Below are 26465 nucleotides of genomic sequence, written 5' to 3'. Positions count from 1 at the left end.
CCAGAAAAATTAAGTTGCATAGAATATGAAAAATTACTTAAGTTATGAGTTTTTCCTATTTCCTGAAAAATCACTTCTGGTGGATAAGGATAGTTCTGCAACTCACCTGCTCATATATATATATATATATATATATATATATATATATATATATATACTTTGACATAAGTGGTGATGGAGTCAGAGGCATTCTTGGAAGAAGGTTTGGTCGACATTTTAATTTTTTTTTGCCCTCTCTGGGTTCGAACTGAGGACTCCAATCTGCATGTCGTAAAAGTATGTTTTCAAAAATATTTTTATTAAAATTTTATTAATTGAATTTTTTTATAAACATAAATTGTTTTCATTAAAATCGGATATTAAAAGTTTTTCAAGATGGCGGCTGTAACAGAAGTTGCAACGGTGACGTCATACTCTTAGATGATGTCTGCGGCTTAGAGCGGCTCTCTCTTAGGACTTTCAAGCCGCTTTTAGGAATTTGTGTTCTTCCTAAGGCAAAAGTATTTTGAGGATTTTCCGAAATCCTAATTTTTGAATTTTTGAGGAAGAAAACAATAAATTTTACCTGAAAACGAGGATTTTTGAGTCATTTTAAATCATTGTTGAGGAATTTTGAGGAATTTGAGTCCAAGATGACCGCCGTGACGTCAGAGGTCGGTCGGTCATTGACCCCACCACCACCACGCGCCTGACGCCTGTCCCCGGACATACCTACTATTACATACTACTTACGTTAACAAGAGTTTAAGCATGGAGGTATGAAGTAGAGGAGTAGGCATGTAGAATCATTGCCGTGTTATTAGCTGAAGCCAAAAACCGTGGCTACTAAAACAGTGGCGTTGTCATAAGAAAAGCATTGGAAATGGCATTGCTGTTATGATAGCCAGAATAGCCTCGGTAGATAGGAAAAAGTGACATCACTTTATGGACTACATGCCTCTTCCTCTTCTTCTTATCACCATATGTTTAAGACTACACAATATTATCATCTTTGAAAGATTTGTGCAATGGGAGTGCATAACTTAATGTAAGCTTTTGGACATACGACATTGCCAAGCACATGTATGTATGTAGAAGAAAACTACAAAAAACCAAAAAAGCAAAAAAAAAAAAAATGCTGTTGTCAACAGGATATATACACCACATTATAACAGGAATATGGTTAACAAACTAAGAAAAACAAAGAAAAATGGACAAAGAGAACGAGCGCAATTATTATATTGAACCCCAGAAAAAATTTAGCACAACAGTTGAGACGAGACAAAAACACACCAAAACGAGAAGACGAAACAAACACAATTGTTTTCCAAAACTGTAACAAGCGACATTTCGGGAACTGCTATCTGCTCCCGTCCTCAGGCTGAGACGCACATGGTACGAAAACACAGGTGCAACTGAGTAGGGGCTGGAAAAATTGAGGGTAACATCAAGCTTACATCAAGTCACAAAAATATTGTCTGTGCTGACCGGCGAAATTTACCATGTGAAGCAGGCGGGTGAGTTAGTCCGTTTTTATCCGAATCCGAGCGCCCTGCAGTCCACATGACGCAGTGCGCAGTAGCGCGAGATTCCAAACCGCTAATGCCCGCCCCCTTGCGTTGGGCCCAGCCAACCTGCAGACCTGCAGCCGGAGTGCCCCGGTGGCCGGGGGAAGCCTAAGATGTACATCAAGTTCTGTCCCTGTCCGAACACGCCCGAAAATTCACCTTCGGCCAACCTCGGGTTTATTTATATATATTTATATTTTTTCATTTATTTTAATGTAGCTATACTAACCTAACTAACCGTCCATAGTGTTTTAATGTAGCTAACCTAACCGACCACTTTTAATATTTGAATTCATTTTTCCTGCGCAAAAATAAAACAAATCCCGAGGTTGGCCGAAGGTGGATATTCGGGCATGTTCGGGCAGGGACAGAACTTGATGTACATCTTAGGCTTCTCGTTGTTCGGGTACCCGCCTCTCACAGTCTGTTCCGAGTGAACAGCAGGACAGCTCATTGATGTGTAGACATCTCAGCTCTCGGTATACGGCATAAATAATACGGAGTAAATTCGAAAAGAAAATGGAAAGGGAAAGGGAAATGTGACACAAATATGGCGGACCCACGTGTAGCAACATAAACCCGTATATAGTCACTTTCGTAAACACTGGGGTACGTTACCAAATGTACTTGACGTGCCAAATGAAACTTTATGACAGTTAAACTACCCCGGAAAGTATATGGCAAACTAACATAGTCGTAGTAACGTGTAATCTCAAGTTTTAAAATACCTTAAGAAACCTGGCATTTCAGTCGTTATAATAGATATTCTCGTTGAATTATGTGAACTGACTCGGTAGCACAGCGGAGAAGCGCGCATTTTATAACATGAATGATAACACGGTTCAAACCACGTCACTCGAAAAAAATTATATTACTTTTTAAATATATATATATATAATACATTAAATATTGGATATTATAAAGTAAAATCAGCTCAATAAATTGTATGAAATAAGTCTGTAAATAATCACTGCAAACACACAGTCGTTTAAGCAAAAACAAATATACTGATTATGCACTAAGTGTTGTGATTTAAAAGGTTTTAGACTAGTATTTTAGTAATACCATAGAAGGTTAACTTCTAGCGTGTGCGAAAACTTTATATTAATAACTTTTTGATGCGTTTCAATTAGATGGGACAGTATTTTAATGGAATTCCTTGTCGTAAATTTTATTTTAAACATGAACATGAAAACACGCGTTTTTGCTTGTTGCCGAGGTTATATGTTCACACATCACTGGCCCAGTCTTGAAAGACTCGTTCACAATATATATTGTTTTAAATAGCATAGTCTCTATTCCATCGTTCAACTATTTTGAAGTAGATTCTTGTGTAATTTTTGAAAAAATCGTTTAAATCGTTTACTCCAGTGGTAAAGAAATTAAGATGTACGTTTGAAAGGATGGCGTGTTTTATTAATACGATTATTTTTGTTGGTTATTACAGTAAAATATGGTTCAGTGTTAAGGTAATAACGATAAGTTAATCCGCTAACAGTCTGCTAACTGTAAAAAACATTGGCTTGTTCAAGGTTGATCATGTATTTCGATGGTTATAAGCTACAGATATTCATGACATATGTAAATGACTGTGTTATGTATCTAATGTTTTGATAGGTTTTATGACTCACGAATTTTTAAACGTTATTCTTATAATAAAAATATAAACTTTTGACAATGTGTTTGAGGGATTAAATAAGGAAGTTTTCATACCGTAATCATAATTTGGTTGCGAACATAAAAAAATATATAAATGTTATTAAAATTTTATAAAATATTTGACGTGTTAGCAAATAGTATTTGGGTGAATTCGTGTATTTTGTTTATGTTCATAATAATTAATTTTAACGTTTTAGCAACATTTATATTTATCCAAGATTCTAACTGTTTTTCCTTCTTTGAAGCATGCCTCACGTCCCAGAACTCATGAAAACTATTAAACCCTGATGTTTGTTACCTCAATGTGAAATTAAATCTAAGTCTACTTGAATCCTATACTTTTGAAGGATTTAAGTCTTAGGTAACCAAATATTAATATTTTAAAGAAACATTTTATCAGCAACATCGCAAAATATTTCCCACTCTTATATTATTCCTTTAGTGTACACATAGAAAATCTCTTGCACATATTTGGCACATACACAAATATTTTCACTCTCACACTGGCACTAAGCGTACCAAAAACGCAGAGGTAAGAACTATATGCTATCAAACTTTACTGAATTGTAAAAAACGAAATACGAATTGCGTGATAAGTTTATAAGAGAGTAAAGTTCAAAACGATGTCATAAGGAGTAAACTTATGTCTTTAAATTCACTGTCATAAAATATGTACTGCTATTGAAATATTTAACGAGCTTAATTTTTTTACAATGGAATTAGGGATCCAGATACCATGTTAACGTATTAATAATTTTACTTAATATAAATATTAGTGTATTAAAATTTGATGAAACGTGGTTACAAAGAAAATACACTATTTTCTAAAAGCTTTTGTACCGGAATGCAATTGAATAAATATCAGGAATATGCATATTATTCTGATATAACGAACATTTCTGAATATATGTTTATTCTTACATTCATAGCATAGACGTAGTCGAGGATAGGCAATATCAAATAGTAATAGGGTGGTTCATAAATATGTAAATTGCTTAGAGTTTTAAAAACGTTTGGGAATAAATAAAAAGTATTTTTAACGTAACTTTCACTTTTCTTTTAAAGATTATCTCATTCTTATACAATGAGTGAAGTTAGGAATCCCATTAAAAACTTTTCTATTAAATTAAGTGGTTTTTAAATGTTATATTTACGGTAAATAAAAATATAGCGCAGTTTTATGCATAAATCATTCGCCCACTTATTGAGTGGTGGCTCAAAGGAGTTGTGTAACGATAGGAGAGTCCGAAATTGAATTTTTCAATAATCAGCAGCACTTTAAAAGTATAACTTTTTGTAAGAAATGAGGTGAGCGATAGCGAAAATATTTTAAGTATGCTTAAGAACAAATTATTTTATATACAGAAGTTTCTTTTTCAAACATTTTTCCATTACTTAATAAAAATATTGTATGGAAAACGTTGTATTAACCAATTACAAACTATAACTATTTTTCATAGGAATCATTATTAGTTAAGAATCATGAGCGTTCGTGTTATTGTTTTATTGTTAATAGTGGTCAGAAATTTCTTTGAATGTTTTTTCTTTTACCTTAAGTTAGCAAATTTTTGAAACATATAAATACAACTTAAAAAATATTTATAATTCAAAGTAAAGAAATACTTAATACTTAATAAATTCAATGTTAATTGTAAACACTACCACCACTAAACTTCACAATAAATACTGAGATGACGTTTTTGGTCAAATGTTTTTATAATTCACGTACATACAGATTTTTTACACTTTTTAAAATCTTTTTTCCATGTAATTTTTAACTTTTGCTAACAAGAAAACTATCATAAATATTTAAGTTAAACCGTCTAAGAAATTAGGAAAGGTATTTTACATTTATTTTACATATAATCAAGACAATATTGTTTTTCACTTTCTTATAGCTCTATACTTTGTCCCAACATTTAATGCTTTGGTTAGTATAATTATAATTAAAACAGTCTGAAATATGAAAGATGTTAAATTGCACGTTAGCCCAGTAATATATGCCCCTATAGTATGTGTGTGTCTATAAATAAACCAATTCAACTATGGATTTCATTAGGAGTACTGTATACAAACTATATTTTATGGAGTGCGTGCATTTGAGAAACACTTCCGGCCAAAATCAAAAATGTTATGAGATGAGCAGGAATGAATAATGACTAATGTAAACTGTTGCCGCCAGGATAGTTTTTTTATTTGAGGATTCTTTTATGGATTATAATTTAATATTTACAAAAATAGGTTTTATTATTTTTTTATCAATTAACTATTTTACTTTTATCACATATACATTGAAGGCTAGATAAAATCATATATTCTTCAACTCTAGCTATTTAGCAAAAATATCCCTAAAGGCAAATTGTGCGCAGCAAATATTTGCATTTCCTACCTTAATTACTGCTTTGGCTCAATATCGACATTAATTACCCTCATATTACTACAATTTTTCATGATTAATATTAAATTACATTTCGGGATTCTTTAGAGACACATCCTTGTCGTATAAACAGCCAGACAGCAATGCCACTTCCCTGCGCCAAGCTAAAATGAACACATTCCTAGAAAGCCGGCAGTTTACGTTATTAGCAAGGAAACAGGAATGTGTTTGGTTTTAGCCTACAGGAAATAAGTTTTGATCTTTTTTATGCAGTTTACTCACACAGAACGGACCACAATGTTCACGTTCTTCAATCAACATTACTAAACAATCAAAGCAAAAAACTACTTTACATGTAAATACATAAATTATTATTCTATATAAGTGTCATAAATCTTTACGTAATTTGCAATAACAATTTAAAGTACTTAGTCTCAAAATTGGTAAATCCAATGCCATTCATATTACACCGATTACAAATATAAAATAAAAATATGTACATTGGGAATGTTAAAAATTTCACTTGTTGAACACGGCGATCTATGCCTGGGTTGCCAATAAAATGTACTGCGCATCTTGCTCGCGCAGTCCACCTCGTCGCTAGTGCAAGGCAGAAACTGCGCTTGACGCTTCGGCCATGATGCCATAATACCAGAGATCTGCGTCAGGGGTTTCACATCCCGACATCATGGCTGTGAGGGGTGTAGGGCTGTACAAGGGAGGGACAAGGAAGACGCCTGTTGAAGGAGGGGGGGGGGGAGGTTCAGACGCCGGATGAAGACACATGGTCTCGCGGAAAGACAAAAGATCTCGGCCGAACGTGCGGGGTAATACATTCTCCCGAAACAAGGAGACGGCAAGAACGACACAGATAAGCCGGGGAAGTTGCGGATGAAGGAGAAAGGGAAGGGGGGGGGGAGAGAGAAAGAGAGAGAGAGAGAGAGAGAGAGAGAGAGAGAGAGAGAGAGAGAGAGAGAGAGAGCGAGCGAGAGAGATGAGCCCCTGCTACACACGGATGGCGTGCGGGTTCAAGGCCGAGAAGGAAAGCGTTTTGTCTGCGCGTAGGAAATATAATGATGCGCCATTAATTAATCTCGCGTATCTCCGGCTGCGGATTCACACACTGACACCCCCTCCACAGCGCGCGAGACAAAGTGCTGGGCGCCCGAGCTTGTTAGCGTCACATCCTTGTGTGGAATGGCTCTGAGAAAACTGAAATAAATAAGTAAAGTAATTGCAGGTGTACATATTTGTGCATTTTCTTGTAACAATTCCAGTCGCTTCCTAAATATCTCGCATATTTCAATGACATTAAAATCAAACAAAAAAATTAATGAAAAATAACCAATAGTTGTAAAATAAATTGATAAATTTTAAGAGTATGAATTGTATTAAAAATGGTTAGTCTAAGATGTGGGTGCTATATTCTAAGTAACACTTTGTTTAAGATAAAGTGTCTCATTTTTTGACAGGTGCTTTGTGGACATTTTGTCTTTGTATTGTAAAGAAAAAAAAAGTTCCTTAAAGCATATGTCAAATAGTTACTATAACTTATCCAATTTTATTTATAATCAACAATATTAATCAATTTAAAATTTCATTTTAAAATGTTGTCTGTGTGTTTGTTTGTCTGTTTGCCCAATCATCACTCGAAAACTAGTTGCCGTATTTATATGATTATTAGTTAATTATTTGGCTGATTCAAACACTAGGGTACGTTAATTTAAATAATTATATATCTAAGCTAATAATACTTCTAACTTAAAGATGTAAAAATTCGTCTCCAATGACTAACGGAATAGTGAGTAACAATAAAGCCATTTCAGCACTCTGGGCCAGTTCGGGCAAAAAGCAAACAAAATCAGTTGGAGCCAAATGCAGTTGGAACAATACGAGCTATTGTATCTGTGTAATATCGTATCGTTTCGTATCCTGGCGATAGTATTCTATCATAGAGTTGAATTTGTGTCCTATTCGTTGAATTTACTTCCTTTTAATCGAATCTGCTTCCGATTGTGCGTTCTCTTTTTTTATATGCTTCCAATGTGCGTTATTTATTAACTTGCTCTCATTTGTTTGTCCTTTCTTCGAATGTGTGCCCAAATGCTTCCTTGTCGTTGAATGTGTGTCCTAATGTTCTTCTTTTTTTAAATGTGTGTCCAGTGTTTTTCATTTTCAATGAATGTGTCTCATAATGTGTTTCCTTTTGGTTGAATGTGTGTCCCAATGTGCTTCCTTTTCGTTGAATTAGTTTCTTTTTTGAATGTGCTTCCAGTCTTGCATCTTTTCTTCGAATGTGTGTCCCAATTTGCTTCCTTTTCGTTTAAATTTCTTGAAAATTTCCTTCCTAATAATTTTTAATATGACTAGTCAAGTCTTTAGTCAGAACTGAATATTTAATGTTTCAAAACTTCTTTGTCTTTTAATAAGCATAAAACATGATTGGTTAGTTGGCCTATTTGCTTATAATATAGTGTAAGTATCTATTCTTTTGGTTTGACAGTTTAGAGACATGTCTTACCTGCTTGAAATAGGTCATAGGCCTATTTGTTTGAACGGAATGACAAGCATCGACGAAGAAGGCCTGTAGGTTTTAATACGCTTGGTCTATACACCTGGCATTGTACATGACCTGGCCTCTTGGTTCGGATACACTTGGCCTGTATGTCTTACATTAAGAATATACTCGGTTGTAGGGTATTATAAGCATCGACAAAGAAGGCCTCGTAGTTGGGAGACACTAAGGCTCTGCTAATCATAAGGCTATCCGAATACAGCCTCCATGGTAGACACAGGGGTATCAAGTAAATTATTTATTTCACCTAAGTTTTCTCAGGAGTCCTAGCTCGTTGTAAGAGTGATTAAAAAAACTCGACGAATAGTGATCGGAAAAAAATTAAACATTTATTTTAAGTATAAATTACTCTTAGCACTGACCAAGAATATAACCAAGGACTTAAATCTATCGGAACAATCGTTACTTCTGTAGACGAATTTTTTGATGATTTTTGGAATTTTTTTCTAAAATTTCAAGTTAATTACCAAAATTTAAAGATGGTGGCGAATAATGGCATCATCAGCTAACTGGAGAATGGTAGAGTATAAATTTAAAGCTATCGTTAGGAAACATCACCATATTTAATTAAATAAACAATTTTAACATAAAATTAATATTTCTTGCATCGACCAAGGATCGCACCACTATGGATACGAATAAAACACTCATTAGGATAATATGCCATTTTTCGATGATTGGAATATTTCCCGAATTTCTAGTTAATAATTACAGTATTTAAATGTGGCATCCATTTTGCTGAAAAGATAACGGACATTATTGTAATCAATACTACTCCAATCTAGCGAATAAAAACTAAACAAGATAGCAAATGATGTGCGTATTGTGTGACAATAGCACTCCTAGTAGCAAGTGTTGAAATCATAGATGACGGCATGTCCTCAAACAGGTAATGATATTCTTGTATATTAAAAAAACATTACAAGGCGGAATACATGTGTTTTTATATACCTTGTTTAATTATCTGTCTGGTAAACATCTTGTTGTGCGAGTGGTCAAAGACGTATGATTTCCAACCCAGAGGTCCGAGATATAATGGTTTTAATCACCCAGCTTCCAATGTATTTTGTATTAAAACTAAAGTTTAATATGTCGATAAGGGTCATGACAACATCGCGCATGAGACAGAGCGATAATGGTGAACTCCATGTAAAAACAGCAGAAAAAATATAGCGGTATCCAATATGCCAACTTCCAAAACAACAAAAAACAATATGGTGACTGTGATCTCATCTAATATGGCGGTCTCCGATATACGAAAACAATATGGTGTATGTGATATAACACCCAGATGGCTGACGTGACATATGAATTCAATATAGTGGAAGATTATATAGCAACGAAAACTGTAAAGTGAGTGGGGCACTCGATTTAAAGATGGCGTTTTTCAATATAGTGTACGAGTTCAAAGTTCTAGGCCAAGGTCACAGTAAAAGGGGAAGTCAAAGTTAAGGCCAAAAATGCGACCCTAACGAAAAGTGCAATGGTGACATAAATAAAGATGGCCGCCGTGACGTCAGATGGCAGTTGGCTACACGGGGTCCACAGCCTTGAACCTGTTCCCGAAGGAACTATTATATGCTAATAACATAATTGTGAAATGTGTAATTTATTGTGCAAATTTTGTTCACGTGTTCGAAGAAATGCAGACAATTCGATCGCGGCCCGAACCAGCAGAGGTTCTCTACTTCGGCGAAATAAGCGGTCAGTGGGAGGCTGTCTGTTGGCGGGGCACCATAAGTCTTCATCTGTCTTATCTCTCTCGCCTGCTCCTATGTCTGCACGCCATCCCCTCTCCCCCACCCGTGCTTCCCCCACCCTACACTCCCCTGGAAGTCTTATCCGCGAGCCCTCTTATCACCTTCGCCACGTCTCGGCTTCCGGCAGACTGAGAACTGGGCTCCACTTTTTCCTCGAACCCCTTCCAACCCCCTTTACCCCCTGTTCTTGCTCCCGCCCAGCTGCTATTAACGAAGAAAGCTCGCTATTAACAACTACTTTGCCGCTGCTTCCTAGAAAAAACTTGATCCGTGTCGGAAAATTGTTTCGTCGTAACAACAGTTCCCAGCGACGCGACTTTTACTCCCGTCTGTTCCGGCTGAAGTGATTAGACGCCCAGTCTCACAATATAACACTGATATATATAATAAAATAAAGGTCTTTGAAATCTGAGAGTGGTTGGTCAGTTTTTGTGCAAGCTAACATTTCGCCGACTCGGTTGAGTTATAGGCTACTGCATGTGTAGTACTATTGCAAGTACAAATTTTGTTTCAATGGTTTACCGTAAACAGGTCTGCAAAAAAATAATTAAATTTTAAAAATTTGATTGTATATAAAGGTTATAAAAAATCTTATTTCTTCCAAAACACAGTATAGGTACAATAACTTTTTAATATACCAGGGTTAACACTAAATAATTGTTAAAAATATATATTCGTTTTTAATGTATAAAATCATAGTTACTGCTTGTCAACATTGAACCTAATGAAAATAGGCGTTGAGTTCAAAAAGCATCACCTACAAGGGAAATGATTTGTAATTTAGCTATTTTTACTTTTTATGTATGTACAGGATGAATATGCTTACCTGCATCAAATATTTGGTAAGAATTTGGTAATAATTTTACTGATAAAAAATAAATACCTAATGTACGAAATTTTAAGTGTTTTTTTTTTTGCTTAAAACCATGTCAAAAAAATATATCACATAAGCTAACAATTTTCTAGTACCCTACATAGATTGCTCCACCAGTTTTCAGCCAGTAAATATCATCCTTTCTTCTCGAAATTTGTTTTGACATAAAAAAAAAACGTTTGACATATTTTGCTCATACACGAAATTAAAAATTCTGTTTTGTCATTCCTGCCTACTACCAAAACTTATGAAAATCCAATCAACGGTTCAAAAGTTATCGCCGGACAAAGTTACATACATACATACCTAAATTAATCATAAATAAATTATACATATATATAGGTGTATACATACATATAGCCTTACTTGTTACGGATACCTCACTTCACTTGGTTCATGAACACTGTAAGGAAACCACGTAAGGAAACCCAAATACTCGTAGTTACTGTAGTTTTGAAGTCCCGGATTAAACATATACTGTCAGAATCAGTTGCAAACAATATATGCCATTACGAAGAGCAAAAACCTTCAAATATTATGTCCGTAAGCTAATGCACTTGTTTCATTCAGTAAAAGTCATTTAATGCAATACCAAAACATTGAGGCCAATTTCACCTGAACTAAACACTCGCCGCAAGAACTACTATGTATACAAAATATTAAATTTTCAGGGTAAAACGTTGAAGGGTGGCAGAAAATCAACAGCAAGATGTTTTTATTTAATTTTTATGTTTCATTTCTCTTAGAAAAAATATGACTTTACTTAAAAATATATTTTTTTTATCTTTGTGTTCAAATATCTCAGGTACATATATACATATTAATTACACACATATATATATTTATTGAGCAAAGTGTGCAAAATTGAGGCTGTGGTGGCAATCACAACTAAATTCAAGCAAATTATGTAACCAGCCTGCATCAAAAAGTTATTAAAGGAAAAACAAACATACGTGAACATATAAGTTTAGAAAGAATTTTAAGGAAATTGGGAGAGCTAGTATATTTTACTTCAACTAAGATGGCCATCAAAACAACTTGCACGCATTACCACAAAAGGCGCAATAAAGTGCTGAAAGTGCACTGCGTAAAACTAACTTTATGAGCACCCAAATACAAAAACACTAAAACTCTCTCTCTCTCTTATTTTTAACAGTTGCATCACACCAAGGACAAATCCAAGACATACTAAACTCTTAAACACTACTGGTCATGACCGTAAAATAAATACAAACCACAATACTTAGCTCTCCAAACATTTCAACGCTGTATCTTGTTTGTATGCTTCGTGAATCCCCTTCCTTATACAATCCCGAATTATATAATATATAGAACCGTAATTATATCAACCGGGGTAGTGAAGGGATGATCAGAACGGATAAGCTAATATCACGTATAATAAAATTAAAATGTATTTAATTTATACATAACAGCAAAATTTCGTAATTTATACAAAACAAATGACACTAATTATAATTCATAATAATAGTTAATAGCAATAAATTTATTTCTTAAATTAATTATAAATATATAATTATAATGAAATTTAGTTAATTAATATTTTTAAAATTAATCATTATTAATTGTTAAATATAGGTATGTATGTATTGAAGTTCTCGTAATGACCTAAAAGACACAGGTTGAATTAAAAATATCAATTATATGTACATTTTGATATGCCTAGTTCCACAAAGGCCAGACGAAGCGAGTCTAGGAAGGAAGGGCGTTGTTCCTTACTTGTAATCCAGCTTAACACGGACTAGTATTTCTTCTCACGGGCAGTTCCAGTCCGTTTCTTTGTCCATTCGTTTCTACTTTTAATACGCAGTTTTTAGTATTACTCCTTTCGTAATGAATTACACTTCGCGGGACTCATCCCCTCCCCCTTCTAAAATAATTTAATTGAGAACCCGGTTTACCGAATGCCCAGTTAATCGGGTCATGGATAATTGAGGCTCAACTGTACATTACATTACCTCCTACTGCCCCTCAAAACACCCGGAAATTAATTCTGCACATCCGAGATGCCTTGGAAACGGCTATATTAAGTAACATTTCTTCGAAATATACCCAAAACATTTCAAACTGATCTTTTATAATGTTCAGTAAACCACTTCGCTCAGCTGGAAAACAGATGAAATAGTTTAGTGTAAAAATGTGTACCGGTGTTATATACTATCTCAAGCCATTTTCCTGAAAACAGAGATACGGCTTACCAAAAAAAAAAAAAAAAACAATTAATTATTTTATTTTTTTCGTTACATTATATTGGTAAAAAAATATTGAATTATAATATTAGATATTTATATACAAAAGTATGTTAAATAAATGTACAAAGTTGTACCGGAGTTAAACAGTATCTTAAATTATTTACCTGTTAAATAAAAAAATTGTATGGAAAAATTAATCCAGTAATAAAATTTTTGATTGATTTTAATGTAAATAGTTGTTTGTTAAGAAAAAAAGTTTTTAGCTGAAAAAAAACTTGCTCATAATTATCGGTTGGGTGAATATTATTTACTAAAATACAATTACAAAAATGTAAATTAAAATTATGTTTGTGTGTGTGTAAAATTAGGGCTAACGTGGAAAATACTGATTAATAGGGACCGGAAAAATTCGCGGGTTCAATGACATGTACGATGAACTCCATTGATCTACGTACAAACGGTAAAATGCCACCCACTCATTGGCTGCTGTCTTGTGAGACGTCCCAGCGTAGCAGCCTGTGATTCGATAAAGCTTTGTTCGGGTGTTTCTCACTGGCCCAGAGTCATCCAGGTGAGTCGTGGGCCAATAGCAGAGGCAGCCCTGAGGTACAACTATTTGAATTTTAGCCTATCGCGAAATGAATTCACGAATTTTTCCTGTCTCTATTGATCAAGTAATAAAGTCGACGTGGAGTTCGGCCCGTCGCTTGTAAAAAGCGGGACGTATTTGCGGCGAGCTAGCAGCGCAGTCGCACATAAACTACTCCTCGGGGGCAATTCAGCGGAGCCAACGCTCTCCGCCGAAATTAACGACTTTAATCTCCACAAGTGAACAAAACAGCGTCGGGACAATGTCCGGAGGCAGATTTGTGACGATACTTCGCTGGCGGCACGCGTTGCATCTCCCTCCGCCAAGAACACATCGCAGTTCCACTGTTCTTTCGCTTTCATTCCCAGGCTACCAGTGGGTTGTGTAAAAAAAATTGATATTAATCATTTATATTGTTATAGTTTAAATAAAAAAAAATTTTTGTTACAATACGAATAATGGCAATAATAAACTTTTGTGTTAGGCCTACCCACCGAACTTAAATTTGCTTTGGTTCTAAAGCAAGTTAGGGTAATATGAACAAGTATCACAATATCGAAAATGGTTTTAAGTAAAATTATTTGCTGGCTTGAAATAAATTTGGGCGCAACTTTCATTTGCATGGACCTTAAAGTTCTTTAACTAAAAAAGGCGGTTCAAAATTCCACCCCCCCCCCCCCCCCCCCCCAAAAAAAATGCAAAATTTTTCACAATCCCAATATTAAGTTCAATTTATTCAAGACAAAAACGCAGAGAACAATGTCGTTTGGCGGTGGGCTTTCTCTGCACTGTGGAAACACTTTCTGCTGCAGTTCGTTAGTGTATATAGCAAAGGATTCAGTATCAAGTTACATAGAGGTGAAATGGACACTTGCTTACCCCACAGTGGATGCCAGTGCAATATACTAGTAACACGTGATATACTTGTACAAATAAATATGGCTCAACAAAAAGAACAAAGAGAAATGTGAACGCGTCTTTCAGTACTTGCGAGTGATGTGTGAACATGTACTGTAGGTAACGAACAAATTCATGTGTACTCATATTGTAAATAAACTTATATACACGAAACTCGAAAACTTAACTTAACTTAGAATCTTACAAAAATAATGCTAAGCATTATAAATAAACGAAAAATTCGTTGTCTGTAAAGTCGGTTTACGGACGATAGCTTAACGTGACAACGTCATAACAAAACATTGATGAAATTATTGCATACATTATGAACAAAACTGAATCATTTTTATTTTAATAATAAAGAATAAATACTTGAAATTATACTAGTAATCAGATTTTTAAAATGCAAGAATAATTAACATTTTTTGCCGAAATTGTGTTTGTAATAAGCAATGAAAACCACATTAACTTTTCACTTCACTTTATAAAAAATCGAGTGGAAGAGAGATAGATGCGGCGCAAGCGTACAATGAGCGTAACGGGCACAGCGTAACGGAACAATGTGCGTAACGGCACACAGCGTAACGGAACAATGTGCGTAACGGGACACTTTTTCGTGCGTGCAGCTGGCGTTCATCGATTTATTAGACGTTGTTACATCAATAATCTCTTCGTTAAAGTAATAAACATTTTAATTAATTAGTGCAAATTAAAGTAAATGTATCAATTAAATTTTAGATTTCATTTCACTCATTCTTTGTATTCATACAAAATAGTGATAATTCAATAAAAATGATTCAATTTTATTCATAAAACATGCCATAATTTCATCAATGTTTTGTTATGACGTTGTCACGTTAAACTATCCTCCGTAATCTGACTTTACAGACAACCAATTTTTTTTTGCCAAAGTAGACTTTGTGGTAGTGAAACTATCCTGGTGTACATCGTGTGAACTCGAATAGTAATAACAGGATATAATAGCAACCTTAAAAATACTTATCATTGAATAGCCAGGAAAATTGTGTTGGAAAAAACGTGGCATCAAAGACATTTAAAATTATGTTTGTTGTTTACAGCATTTTCAACTCAGTGCTATCTTTTAAATATTTTTCCGACTAAAAGTCAAATATATACATTAAAACAATATTACCCTAAAATATTTAAAAACATATTTTAACACTAAGTTTTTTTTAACATAAATCAGTCTGTAAATACTTCCTACACACAAACTTTAACTTTATTGAACTGTTTCAATATTTAAGATTTAGCAGTAAAAATTTCATCACGAAATTATTTTATTAAACATAGCGTCGAATAATGTATCTAGGCTAACCATTTCTTGTTTTCCGCAGTGTGACGAACGCTATGTATACATTTCAGTGTTAACTAAGCGTTGTCAAAATTGTAATGCCAGCATTTTAACGTACTTTAAGTTGTAACTATTTATGTTATGACTAAATTTTTAATTAATAAAATATAGATGCACTATTATAAATTTTAGTGTGGCACATCAATATGCTTAGTACATCCCCAATGTTCGCGAAAGTCAATATAAACTGACAAATCATAGGAGTCCGCCCTTTTTTCAAGATTTCTGAGTCTTCCACAGCTGGGAGCACCGTGTTTATGAACACATTTATAATCCAATCGACTTCCGTTCCATTTACGAAATTACTCCTACCGAATGCCGTATACCGAGAGACTAAGATGTTTAGACAAAAAAACAAAACAAAGAAATGTACACATGTGTTTTCTCATTATGGAACTTCTTTCTTTCTTTTCTCAACGTAATAATACGTCAATAAGTTTAGTAGTTCTTCTTCAGATACTTTTGGCTTAATTTTATTCTTTGTGTTCCTAACAGCAATTTTTTCCCACATAGGATGTAGAGTAACACGTTATTTAAGGGTGATAAAAAAACTGATATTCAAAAACGATTCATTTCCTCGTATTTTTTTCTTGAAAATAAAATTATTGGTTTAGATTTACAGCGTTCACGTAGAAAATAATTGTTTGATGAGGTAATGGTTGACAAGGCCTATTCTTAAACATACTAAGGATAATAACAGTTATCTGTAATTTGTACCATTTATGAATGCTGCAATTCAGGTGTAGGTGACCACCAGAGTTTTAGTTCAAAGATCAACCCATTTTTTGTGTATTTATAATAATGTTTAAACTGTTTAAATAAACGGACGAAATTTTTTAATATTGAGGAAGGGTGCAAATGCATAATAAAGAAAATAATTTTAAATATAAAATAAATGTTTTGTAAAAAAAACAATACATTTCAACGGCCCTTTTTTAAACAAGATGTGCGCGAAAACATAAAAGAAAATTTTCCAACTTTTCTATGGTTCCACTCACACTTAGCATGCATTTTCTAAAGGTTCGTTATACTACGCCATGCCTGAGTCAGAAAAATAAGAACATTTTAAATTTTCGCTTTATGCTTGAGAAAAAAAAGTTCTTTTCCGTAGCTTTAAAAAACAATTGGATGCCGTTCTGTGGTAGAGAAAAGACGAGCACAGAAGTATATTCAGCCCATTAAATGCGTAGAATTTGCGAAGGAAAAGAATTGGATGGTACTATTAAGAGTGAAAAGGCTTTTTTGAGGGGGGTTTATTGTGCGTAAAGAAATTGTTTAAAGTTAAGCGTTATTAGACTCTTTATTTTGATTTGGATGGCCATTTTAATGTAAAGTTAAAGACATCTAAGTATTTCACAAAAGTTTTAGCCAATGGTAATATCAGCCTCTAAAAAAGGCTTGGTATAAGAAATTAATAAAACCTTAAATGTTTTTGGTGAATATAATTTATATTATTAATTAAATAACATGTTTTTAACTCAAATATTTAATGGCACTTCCTTAAAAAATATCACCCATGTACTTATTAATATTTAAATATACATATATGTATAGGCCTATGTATAAAATACTATTACGTTTCAAATTGACGTACCTGGAATCTAAATAAGTATTCACGATTTACATTAACTAAGTAGAAAATTAAAATCAGTCTGCAAGCATTATTTCTTATGAAAAGTTTTGTTTTAATGCACATAAATGTATTAAATTTAAAAAATATAGTCATAGTAGCATATTAAAGTATGTTCGGGCGCAATGTATTTCTTGGCTTGCCAATCGTAAGGAATCGCCATCTTTGACTCACAACATCACAGATGAATCAAAATTCATAGAAATTTCTATATTTCGAGGGTAAAATATCCCGTTTTGAGAGATTTCCTATTTTATTCCTCAAAAATTAATATATATATATATATATATATATATATATATATATATATATATACGGAATCCAAGCAGCCCAAAGCCGCCGAGGCCATGACCTTGTACTTGACCGTAAACTTGAAATTCTTTAACTTTCAACCGAAAATTCTGATAAATATTCTAAAATTCATTTAAAAAATTCGCTTATTAAAATAATTTTTATTTGATCGATTTATGTCCTTGGTTCGATCCTTCTTCGATGCGGGAATTGTAATTTCAGGAAAAGTTTTATTCTATAAAATATGGTAAACAAGACCTAAATATGTATTAATTCCTCATCTACCAGCCTCCAATTGATTTGATCGATTATGGTCCTTGGTTCGATCCTACACGAATGCAAACCAAAATTACGTATAAATCTCTTATTAAATTAAAATTATGATAAAATCCTGACTAGTTCTCAAAGTGAATTAAGTAATAAACGTAAATACATTACAGTAGAAACAATTTATTGGAATAGACTCTATTAAGAATGGTGGGTTGAAGGCATGGCATTGAATTAGTCGTCTCAGGATACTTGGAGTTACACGAGCCTAAAACACAAGTACCTGTAGAGGACCAAAATAGTATGGTTATCCAGAAATACAAGTTGATGAATAATTTTTACACTGCCAAAAATTTCTACCTAAACTTACGAAGAACACAAGTAGAAATATTTTCAGGGAGGTTTGTAGATTTTCTAATAACTTTGTAAATTACAATAACTGAATGTACTTGTTTTGAAAGTAAAATTACTTTAATTATCTTGTCGGTCTAGTGTCTGCGACCCTTTCATTCAAGTATAAATTTTTCTAAGCCATGGAACATATAATCCAATATTCAACATGACCATTTTGTTTTATATTTCTTATTAATCTGCGCGGTTAATAATGGGAAACTATTCAGGGAACGGTTTACAAATAACTTTAACTTTTTGCAGGTTCTGGAACACCACAAAAGCATAAATTTCCGGGTAAGTATAGGAACCCAGTATTACTGCGAACAATGTTATGTAGTGATATGGCTGTTTTCATAGAAATGTACAAATTATACAGATACATGTAACTTTACCTGAATATTTCTGTTCCATTTACAAAAAACGATTAAGTTACAGTGTACTGCCGATGAAATCGTACACTTTTCTCGTGCGTCGCTTCAAGGAACTGAATCCCACAATCATCGAACTGAACCAGCCCACGTAACTAGCGTCGGAACGTCTTATGAAGTTTAACTAAAGTATGTCTGTTTGTATATCACATAAGACTACGCGGTTATTAATAACATGAGACTAACATATTATACATCTAATAACCATTAATAAAGTTCAGACTCGAAGCAGCGATTCAGTAATCATTTAATTAAAATTTTGTATGTTGGCTGCACACAATCAGACCACTGCCATATCAATTTATTTTTTTTTGCGCCATGTGTTTTGGATTTTTTTTTTTTTTTTTTTTTTTGCTTTTTGGTATCATAATTGGCACACTTCTAGTTGCAGCCATTAATGAGATCGTCAAAGATGTTTTTACATGTTTCATTGGTAAAACATAACAAATTCGGTTAAAAACGATACTTTCGTATCTGTTACGACACCAAATACGTTCAAGAGTCATGAAAAGGAGAATGACTATTCGGTCGTCATAGCAATTATTATAGTGGATTCTCTTGTATAAAATAAAGAAGCGTGCTAGTCACACACTTAAACTCGGAAGAAGTCTCGGCCAACTAAGTCATGTTTATGACACTCAGCTTTGGAATCGGCGCTGTGAGGAAGGAAATTTCGCTTGCGATCAATCCTTTGGAGTGATTTTCAGGACAGAGAAAGGAGAGGCGAGAGACGTGGACCAACACACAGGGCTGACATCGACGTGAAAGTTACCACAGAAACGGCGCCTACAGAAAAGAAAGAATAGCTATGGTCAACACAAAGACGACAAACGAATAAGGTATGAATAAGCGGGAGAAAGGTCTAAGCGCAGCGATTCCCAAACGGTGGGTCGCGGAAGCCGTTACAGGTGGGTCGCGACTCGATCCTAAAACTGTCAGAAACCATCGAACAAACCATTAGAAAAGATGAGAAAAACCGAAACAAATCGAATTGTGTGCAAACACATGTCTATTGTTAAAAAAATAACTGTTTTGCTACAAAGTGCTTATATTTTGTCAACCATTTTCAAATCAGAACACAAATTATTTGTCAATAATGAATCGGTATCTTAAAAAAAAGATATTAAATTTGCAATATTTGATGTACATAAGAAAGAGATACGGTAAGTACAAGTAAGGGTTTTTACTCCACCATGGACCGATAGATCGTGGAGGTATTCCTTTAAGGAGAGGTGGGTCGCCAGCTGAAAAACTTAGGAACCACTGGTCTAAGGCTCATTCAGGGAAAGTGGACTTATCGTTGAGCAAAGGGGACATTCTAGAGTGCAGTAGTTCCCGTCGTGTTAATTCTGACTACTACATTGTGTTGACATGACAGCGATGCATTTCTAAAGGGTGCTAAGCTAGCTCATGGCACTTGGGAGGTGAATTATTACACCCCACATGGGGGTCGTGCTTAAGGGAGGTCGTTGGTTCGATGACGGCCTCCTGTTCTGGATGCACGATGTTCCCTGAATGTAGTTTGTCACCTCCACTGCAGGCGCCTGCTACCTCAGTAATGACATTCATGTAAACATTTTTTTTTTGTTTCCTTACCCCAAACATTTATGGTCAAACCGTTGGAAATTGCTGGGAAAAAAAAGTTAAATAAATGGAAAAGTTTCTCTTTTAGAAATTACATTTAACACGTCCGATATGTTTATTTATAAAATATTACTTACAAACTAATCAGGAGAAAAAATGTAGGAACTTTTACTTTGATTTCAGCGTTTTAGTTCGAACACCTTGATTAATTTTAATGTGAGCAATAATATTCGCGAATGTAAGAGGCGTAAGCTTTGAAACAGCCCTTAAGCTGATTTGTTGTAGTCGACGAAAATATCCAGAGTTTCTCAATCCCCCTTTTATACAACTGTGGTCTTTCTCTTCTCGTCCGAAAAATACGCAACAGACTTTTCACGTGCAGAAGTTTCTAACTTCTGCATTATTTATCATTTCCTTGTGTTCTCTATCTCTTTTCTACCCCTCCCACCTCGTTCTTAACTTTCCTTGTATTTGCCTTCTATTTCCCAACCTTATTTTCACTGCCAATAAACTTCCCTTCTGTTCTGCCGAAAAAATGGTAAGTGTGCCTTTCGTTTTTACAGTTTTATTGAGCCACCATCTGCAGATTCTGGATTTGCACAAACTTTGTTTTCTGCGAAGTTGAATATTTTATATAGGAAACAAAACTCTGTAGATTATTGACTGAGATTATACAAAACTCAAAACATAACTTATTAATGTATATAGTACATCTTAATGTACCACAAAACCATGAAAGTAAGGTCATTTTTTTTACAGAGAATATGCATTTTTTTGTAAATTAATTTGACTTATTGGGAAAATGAAAATATGTACGAAGTTTCAATTGCCAAATAAATATTGTTTTGAAAAAAATTATATTTTATAATTTGACAACTATGTACTGATTATATTTAATAAAGTATGTTAGTCTGAAAATCATTTATGCTACATAATAATTGTTTTTACATATTCTTACAATTTCTAAATTTCTAATTACTATCATTAGGCATTTAAATTTAATTTTAACTGAATATACTTTTTGCAAAAAAAATCTTAAACGAACATAAGCAAATAACTTTATGTTTTAAGTTCCATAAAACAAGTTAAATTAAAACGAGCCTTGAAATAGTGTTGACATGCATGGTATAGTCAACGAATGCTCAAAAATTGACCATTTACAGGCTTTTATGCGCACTATTATATGTTCATTTCTGGTTTGTGTTCAGTGGAGTTTGGAGATGAACATACCACAAGACCTAGGATTTGTGACGGAAGCCAACTCGCATACAAAATTACAACTGCTAACATTCTACATAAAAGACATAGTATTTATTGTTTTCATATCCTTAACAATTTTTTAGTCATAGGCCGTTTCTACCTTTTTGGTTGAATATTGCCCATTCACGAACTCGACCAAGATTTTCATATTTATATTTTATGTACAAGTTTAGAAATGGAAATTACTTCTGAATAATTACATTAGTTATTATATTGAGTTCAAAAAAAATGATATGTATAAACTTTAGAGTTGACAATGGTTTTGGGTTTTATTGACTATGAAACGAAAAATTTTCAGTAAGTCGCACCATGGTGACGGCTACAATAGATCGTATTTCTTAGAAATCTACCTTAAAAAAAAAAAAAACAAGAGCACCCAAAATACGGTCTAGAAACCATCAAAATTGACAGTTTTGGATTAGGTTTTGATAAAATTGACATCATAAACAGTGTTTATTATAATTTGTCCCCAAGTCTACAATTTATAATTTGTTTTAATTAATATCTAGGCCTACATGCGTCTGATTTACTCCGGAACATATAGTTGAAAAGAATAAAGCTTCACTTCGGATACAGTAATTCAATCCAAATTAAACATTTAACTTATAAACATTGTATCAAATGACTTAAAAATGTTTTTGAGGTTAAACTATTTTAAGGAGTGAATATACGATGGACGCGCACCATGCGACGAAATGTTCTCAGGATGGTAGATCCACGGGTAAGAACATAAACCTATATATAGTCACTGTCATACAAATTTATGGATATGCCAAACGTATTTGTGTGCCGATAAACAATTTATGATAAGAGACCGGAAAAGTTCGCGGGTTCAATGACCTTTTGGTTTAGTTTATACATAAAATTTTTTGAACTCAATATAATAACTGATGTAATTTTTCAGAAGTCATTTCCATTTATAAACTTATACATAAAATATAAATATTAAAATCTTGGTCGAGTTCGTGAATGGGCAATATTCAACCAAAAAGTAAGGATAGACTCCAATACCCTCTACACACTCGGGTAAATGCCAACTGTTCATTGGCTGCTGACTTGTGAGTCGTCTCGACTGGGTGGCCTGTGATTCGACACTTCTATGAGTGAGGGTCTCTAATTGGCCCTCAGTCCTCCAGATTAACAGTGAACCAATGACAGAAGCAGCACTAAGGTATAATTATTTGAATTTTAGCATAACACGAAATGAACCCGCGAATTTTTCAGGTCACTATTTATGATAGTGAAACTACACTGGAACATATTCGGTAAACAAAAATAGTCACAGTAAAGAATATTTTCTAGTTTTAAAAACCTCCGATTACTGGTATTACATCAGTTATAATACATATGCTGCTTACAATCTTCTGTCAAAGTTCGTAGCACAGTGATAATAATGCGCGGTTTTTAAGCCAAAGGAATGTGGTTCAAAACTTGGCAGTGGAGTTTTTTTTTAAACTTTTTTAAATTAAATATTACTGGATTGTACTAATTTTGCTTTGAGCAAATATACATGAATACATTTTATTATTTTATCTAATTGCTATAATATTATTTTGTACATAGCTCAGTCTAGTGGATTGATTATTTCATACTAAGCAGGCATATATCCCCCATTTTTACCTGAAGTAATATTGAATTAGTTTGTTTGTTAGGAAAATTAATTTTTATGTATTCGCATAGGTAGTAAGAAATAGAACTATATAATAGTTTAACTGTATATTTGAGGAAATTATATATTAAATTTTTAATAAATTTTAACAAGGTGGGCAGTATTTTAATAAAATACCTTGTTAAAGGATTTAGTATTTTTCCAAGTATTTTTTTCTTTTTATAGGAGATGTTTCATTATATAGTTAAAACTTTCGCCCTGCAAAACGAATGATTCGATAGTTGATATAGCTGCTACGGTAGCGAGTTCTAGCAACGTGTAAGGAACTACGTGAGACTTGCGTTCAGAAATTTAGTGAATCATACTAAATGCTGGTTCATATAAATAAAAAATTTATTTGTGGTTTATGAAAAAAAAAAGTTGTCAAGTGTATTCTCAAGTGAAATATTTGTAAGTTACGTTATGTTCCCATATTTATAAATTATTTGCATTAGACTTTTTATATTATAATTAAATAAACAATTAAAATTAATAACAAAGAAAAAATATTTAGCACATTTATTCCTTTTCATTTTTTATTAAAAATTGTTAAGGTTGTTTTACTAAATTAAATAAATTCGTTTGTCCTCATGTTTATATTTACATTGAATACTGAGTATTTATTTAGTTAATTTTTGTAACATTAAATTTCAAAATAGATCACTGTCTTCAATGCAAATGTTACCTTATACGTAAGAACAGAAACTATTATTATTATTTTTATTTTATTGTATGCTCAATGCTTAGATTATATACCAGCTTATATCAAATAAACCACTTCGGAAGTTCTTAATGAAATAATTATATGTCATACATTTAAAAATAAAACAAATAAATAGAGTCCGGAAAAATTCGCGGATTCAATGACCTCTAGGATAGCCTCCATTACACCTCTGCATTTCTCAAGCAAAACACGCATGTACATTGGGTGCTAACTTGTGAGGCGTCTCCACTAGGTATAGCTTGTGATTCGATGATTCTTCGGTCGATAGTCTCTCTCATTGGCCCAGAGAGCTTCAGTTAAACTGCGAGCCAATAGCAGAACCAGCAGAATTGTGCACATGTTTGAATTTCAGCCTATCACGAAATTAATCCGCGAATTTTTCCGGTCTATACAAATAAATAAGTAGAGACCTGCAAAATTCGCGGATTCATTTCGTGGAATGCTACAATTCAAATAATTATACACAAGCGCTGCATTTTCTGCAATTGGTTCTCTGTTAATCTGGAGGACTGAGGGCCAATTAGAGACCCTCACTCATAGAAGTGTCGAATCACAGGCCACCCAGTCGAGACGACTCACAAGTCAGCAGCCAATGAACAGGTGGCATTTGCCCGAGTGTGTAGAGTGTAGTAGAGTCTATCCTGGAGGTCATTGAATTCGCGAATTTTGCAGGTCTTTATAAATAACTATAAAATGGTTTCAATCTAGTTGCCTTCTTCATTACTAAAAGAAATTGAGATCGTTGCTTCTGCTCGTTCCGCTCGCCGACTGACTGGTGCTCGCCAGTAACACGGACAGTGACGCCGGCAGTGACGCCACAGACGCCGGCAGTGACGCGGGCAGTGACTGCAGGCCACTGTTGTTGCAGGGGCCCGCGGCCTGCGGCTCATGGAGGTGCGCATCCCCATGCACGCCAGTGACGCCGGCAGTGACGCCACAGACGCCGGCAGTGACGCGGGCAGTGACTGCAGGCCACTGTTGTTGCAGGGGCCCGCGGCCTGCGGCTCATGGAGGTGCGCATCCCCATGCACGCCAGTGACGCCGGCAGTGACGCCACAGACGCCGGCAGTGACGCGGGCAGTGACTGCAGGCCACTGTTGTTGCAGGGGCCCGCGGCCTGCGGCTCATGGAGGTGCGCATCCCCATGCACGCCAGTGACGCCGGCAGTGACGCCACAGACGCCGGCAGTGACGCGGGCAGTGACTGCAGGCCACTGTTGTTGCAGGGGCCCGCGGCCTGCGGCTCATGGAGGTGCGCATCCCCATGCACGCCAGTGACGCCGGCAGTGACGCCACAGACGCCGGCAGTGACGCGGGCAGTGACTGCAGGCCACTGTTGTTGCAGGGGCCCGCGGCCTGCGGCTCATGGAGGTGCGCATCCCCATGCACGCCAGTGACGCCGGCAGTGACGCCACAGACGCCGGCAGTGACGCGGGCAGTGACTGCAGGCCACTGTTGTTGCAGGGGCCCGCGGCCTGCGGCTCATGGAGGTGCGCATCCCCATGCACGCCAGTGACGCCGGCAGTGACGCCACAGACGCCGGCAGTGACGCGGGCAGTGACTGCAGGCCACTGTTGTTGCAGGGGCCCGCGGCCTGCGGCTCATGGAGGTGCGCATCCCCATGCACGCCAGTGACGCCGGCAGTGACGCCACAGACGCCGGCAGTGACGCGGGCAGTGACTGCAGGCCACTGTTGTTGCAGGGGCCCGCGGCCTGCGGCTCATGGAGGTGCGCATCCCCATGCACGCCAGTGACGCCGGCAGTGACGCCACAGACGCCGGCAGTGACGCGGGCAGTGACTGCAGGCCACTGTTGTTGCAGGGGCCCGCGGCCTGCGGCTCATGGAGGTGCGCATCCCCATGCACGCCAGTGACGCCGGCAGTGACGCCACAGACGCCGGCAGTGACGCGGGCAGTGACTGCAGGCCACTGTTGTTGCAGGGGCCCGCGGCCTGCGGCTCATGGAGGTGCGCATCCCCATGCACGCGGTGCGCGACCAGGACGCGCGCCTCGAGTGCCACTTCAACCTGGAGGGCGAGGCGCTCTACTCCGTCAAGTGGTACAAGGACGGCAACGAGTTCTACCGCTTCGTGCCGCAGGACATGCCGCCGGCGCAGCTCTTCCCGCTGCCCGGCGTTACCGTCGACGTGAGTGCTCCTCGCCTTGCCTTGCCTTTGCGCTCTCTTTCTCGCCTTGCCTTGCCTTCGCGCGCTCTAACTCGCCTTGCCTTGCCTTGCCTTCGCGCGCTCTAACTCGCCTTGCCTTGCCTTGCCTTCGCGCGCTCTAACTCGCCTTGCCTTGCCTTGCCTTCGCGCGCTCTAGCTCGCCTTGCCTTGCCTTGCCTCCGCGCGCTCTAGCTCGCCTTGCCTTGCCTCCGCGCGC

At 35.8% G+C, this 26465-nt stretch overlaps 1 protein-coding gene across 1 annotated transcript in view; it reads left to right on the top strand.

Annotated features, from left to right (window-relative positions):
- LOC134538500 (uncharacterized) overlaps positions 1-26465 on the top strand; it is a 345010-nt gene that overhangs the window by 173742 nt on the left and 144803 nt on the right. Inside the window, exon 2 of the mRNA XM_063379875.1 lies at positions 26025-26230. Coding sequence (XP_063235945.1) covers positions 26045-26230 — 186 coding nt within the window. The 5' untranslated portion in view covers positions 26025-26044. The remainder of the gene's footprint in view (positions 1-26024; positions 26231-26465) is intronic.

Source organism: Bacillus rossius, chromosome 13 (assembly GCF_032445375.1).
Source record: "Bacillus rossius redtenbacheri isolate Brsri chromosome 13, Brsri_v3, whole genome shotgun sequence".
Classification (NCBI taxonomy): Eukaryota; Metazoa; Arthropoda; class Insecta; order Phasmatodea; family Bacillidae; genus Bacillus; species Bacillus rossius.
This window is presented reverse-complemented; position numbering and strand designations above follow the sequence as displayed.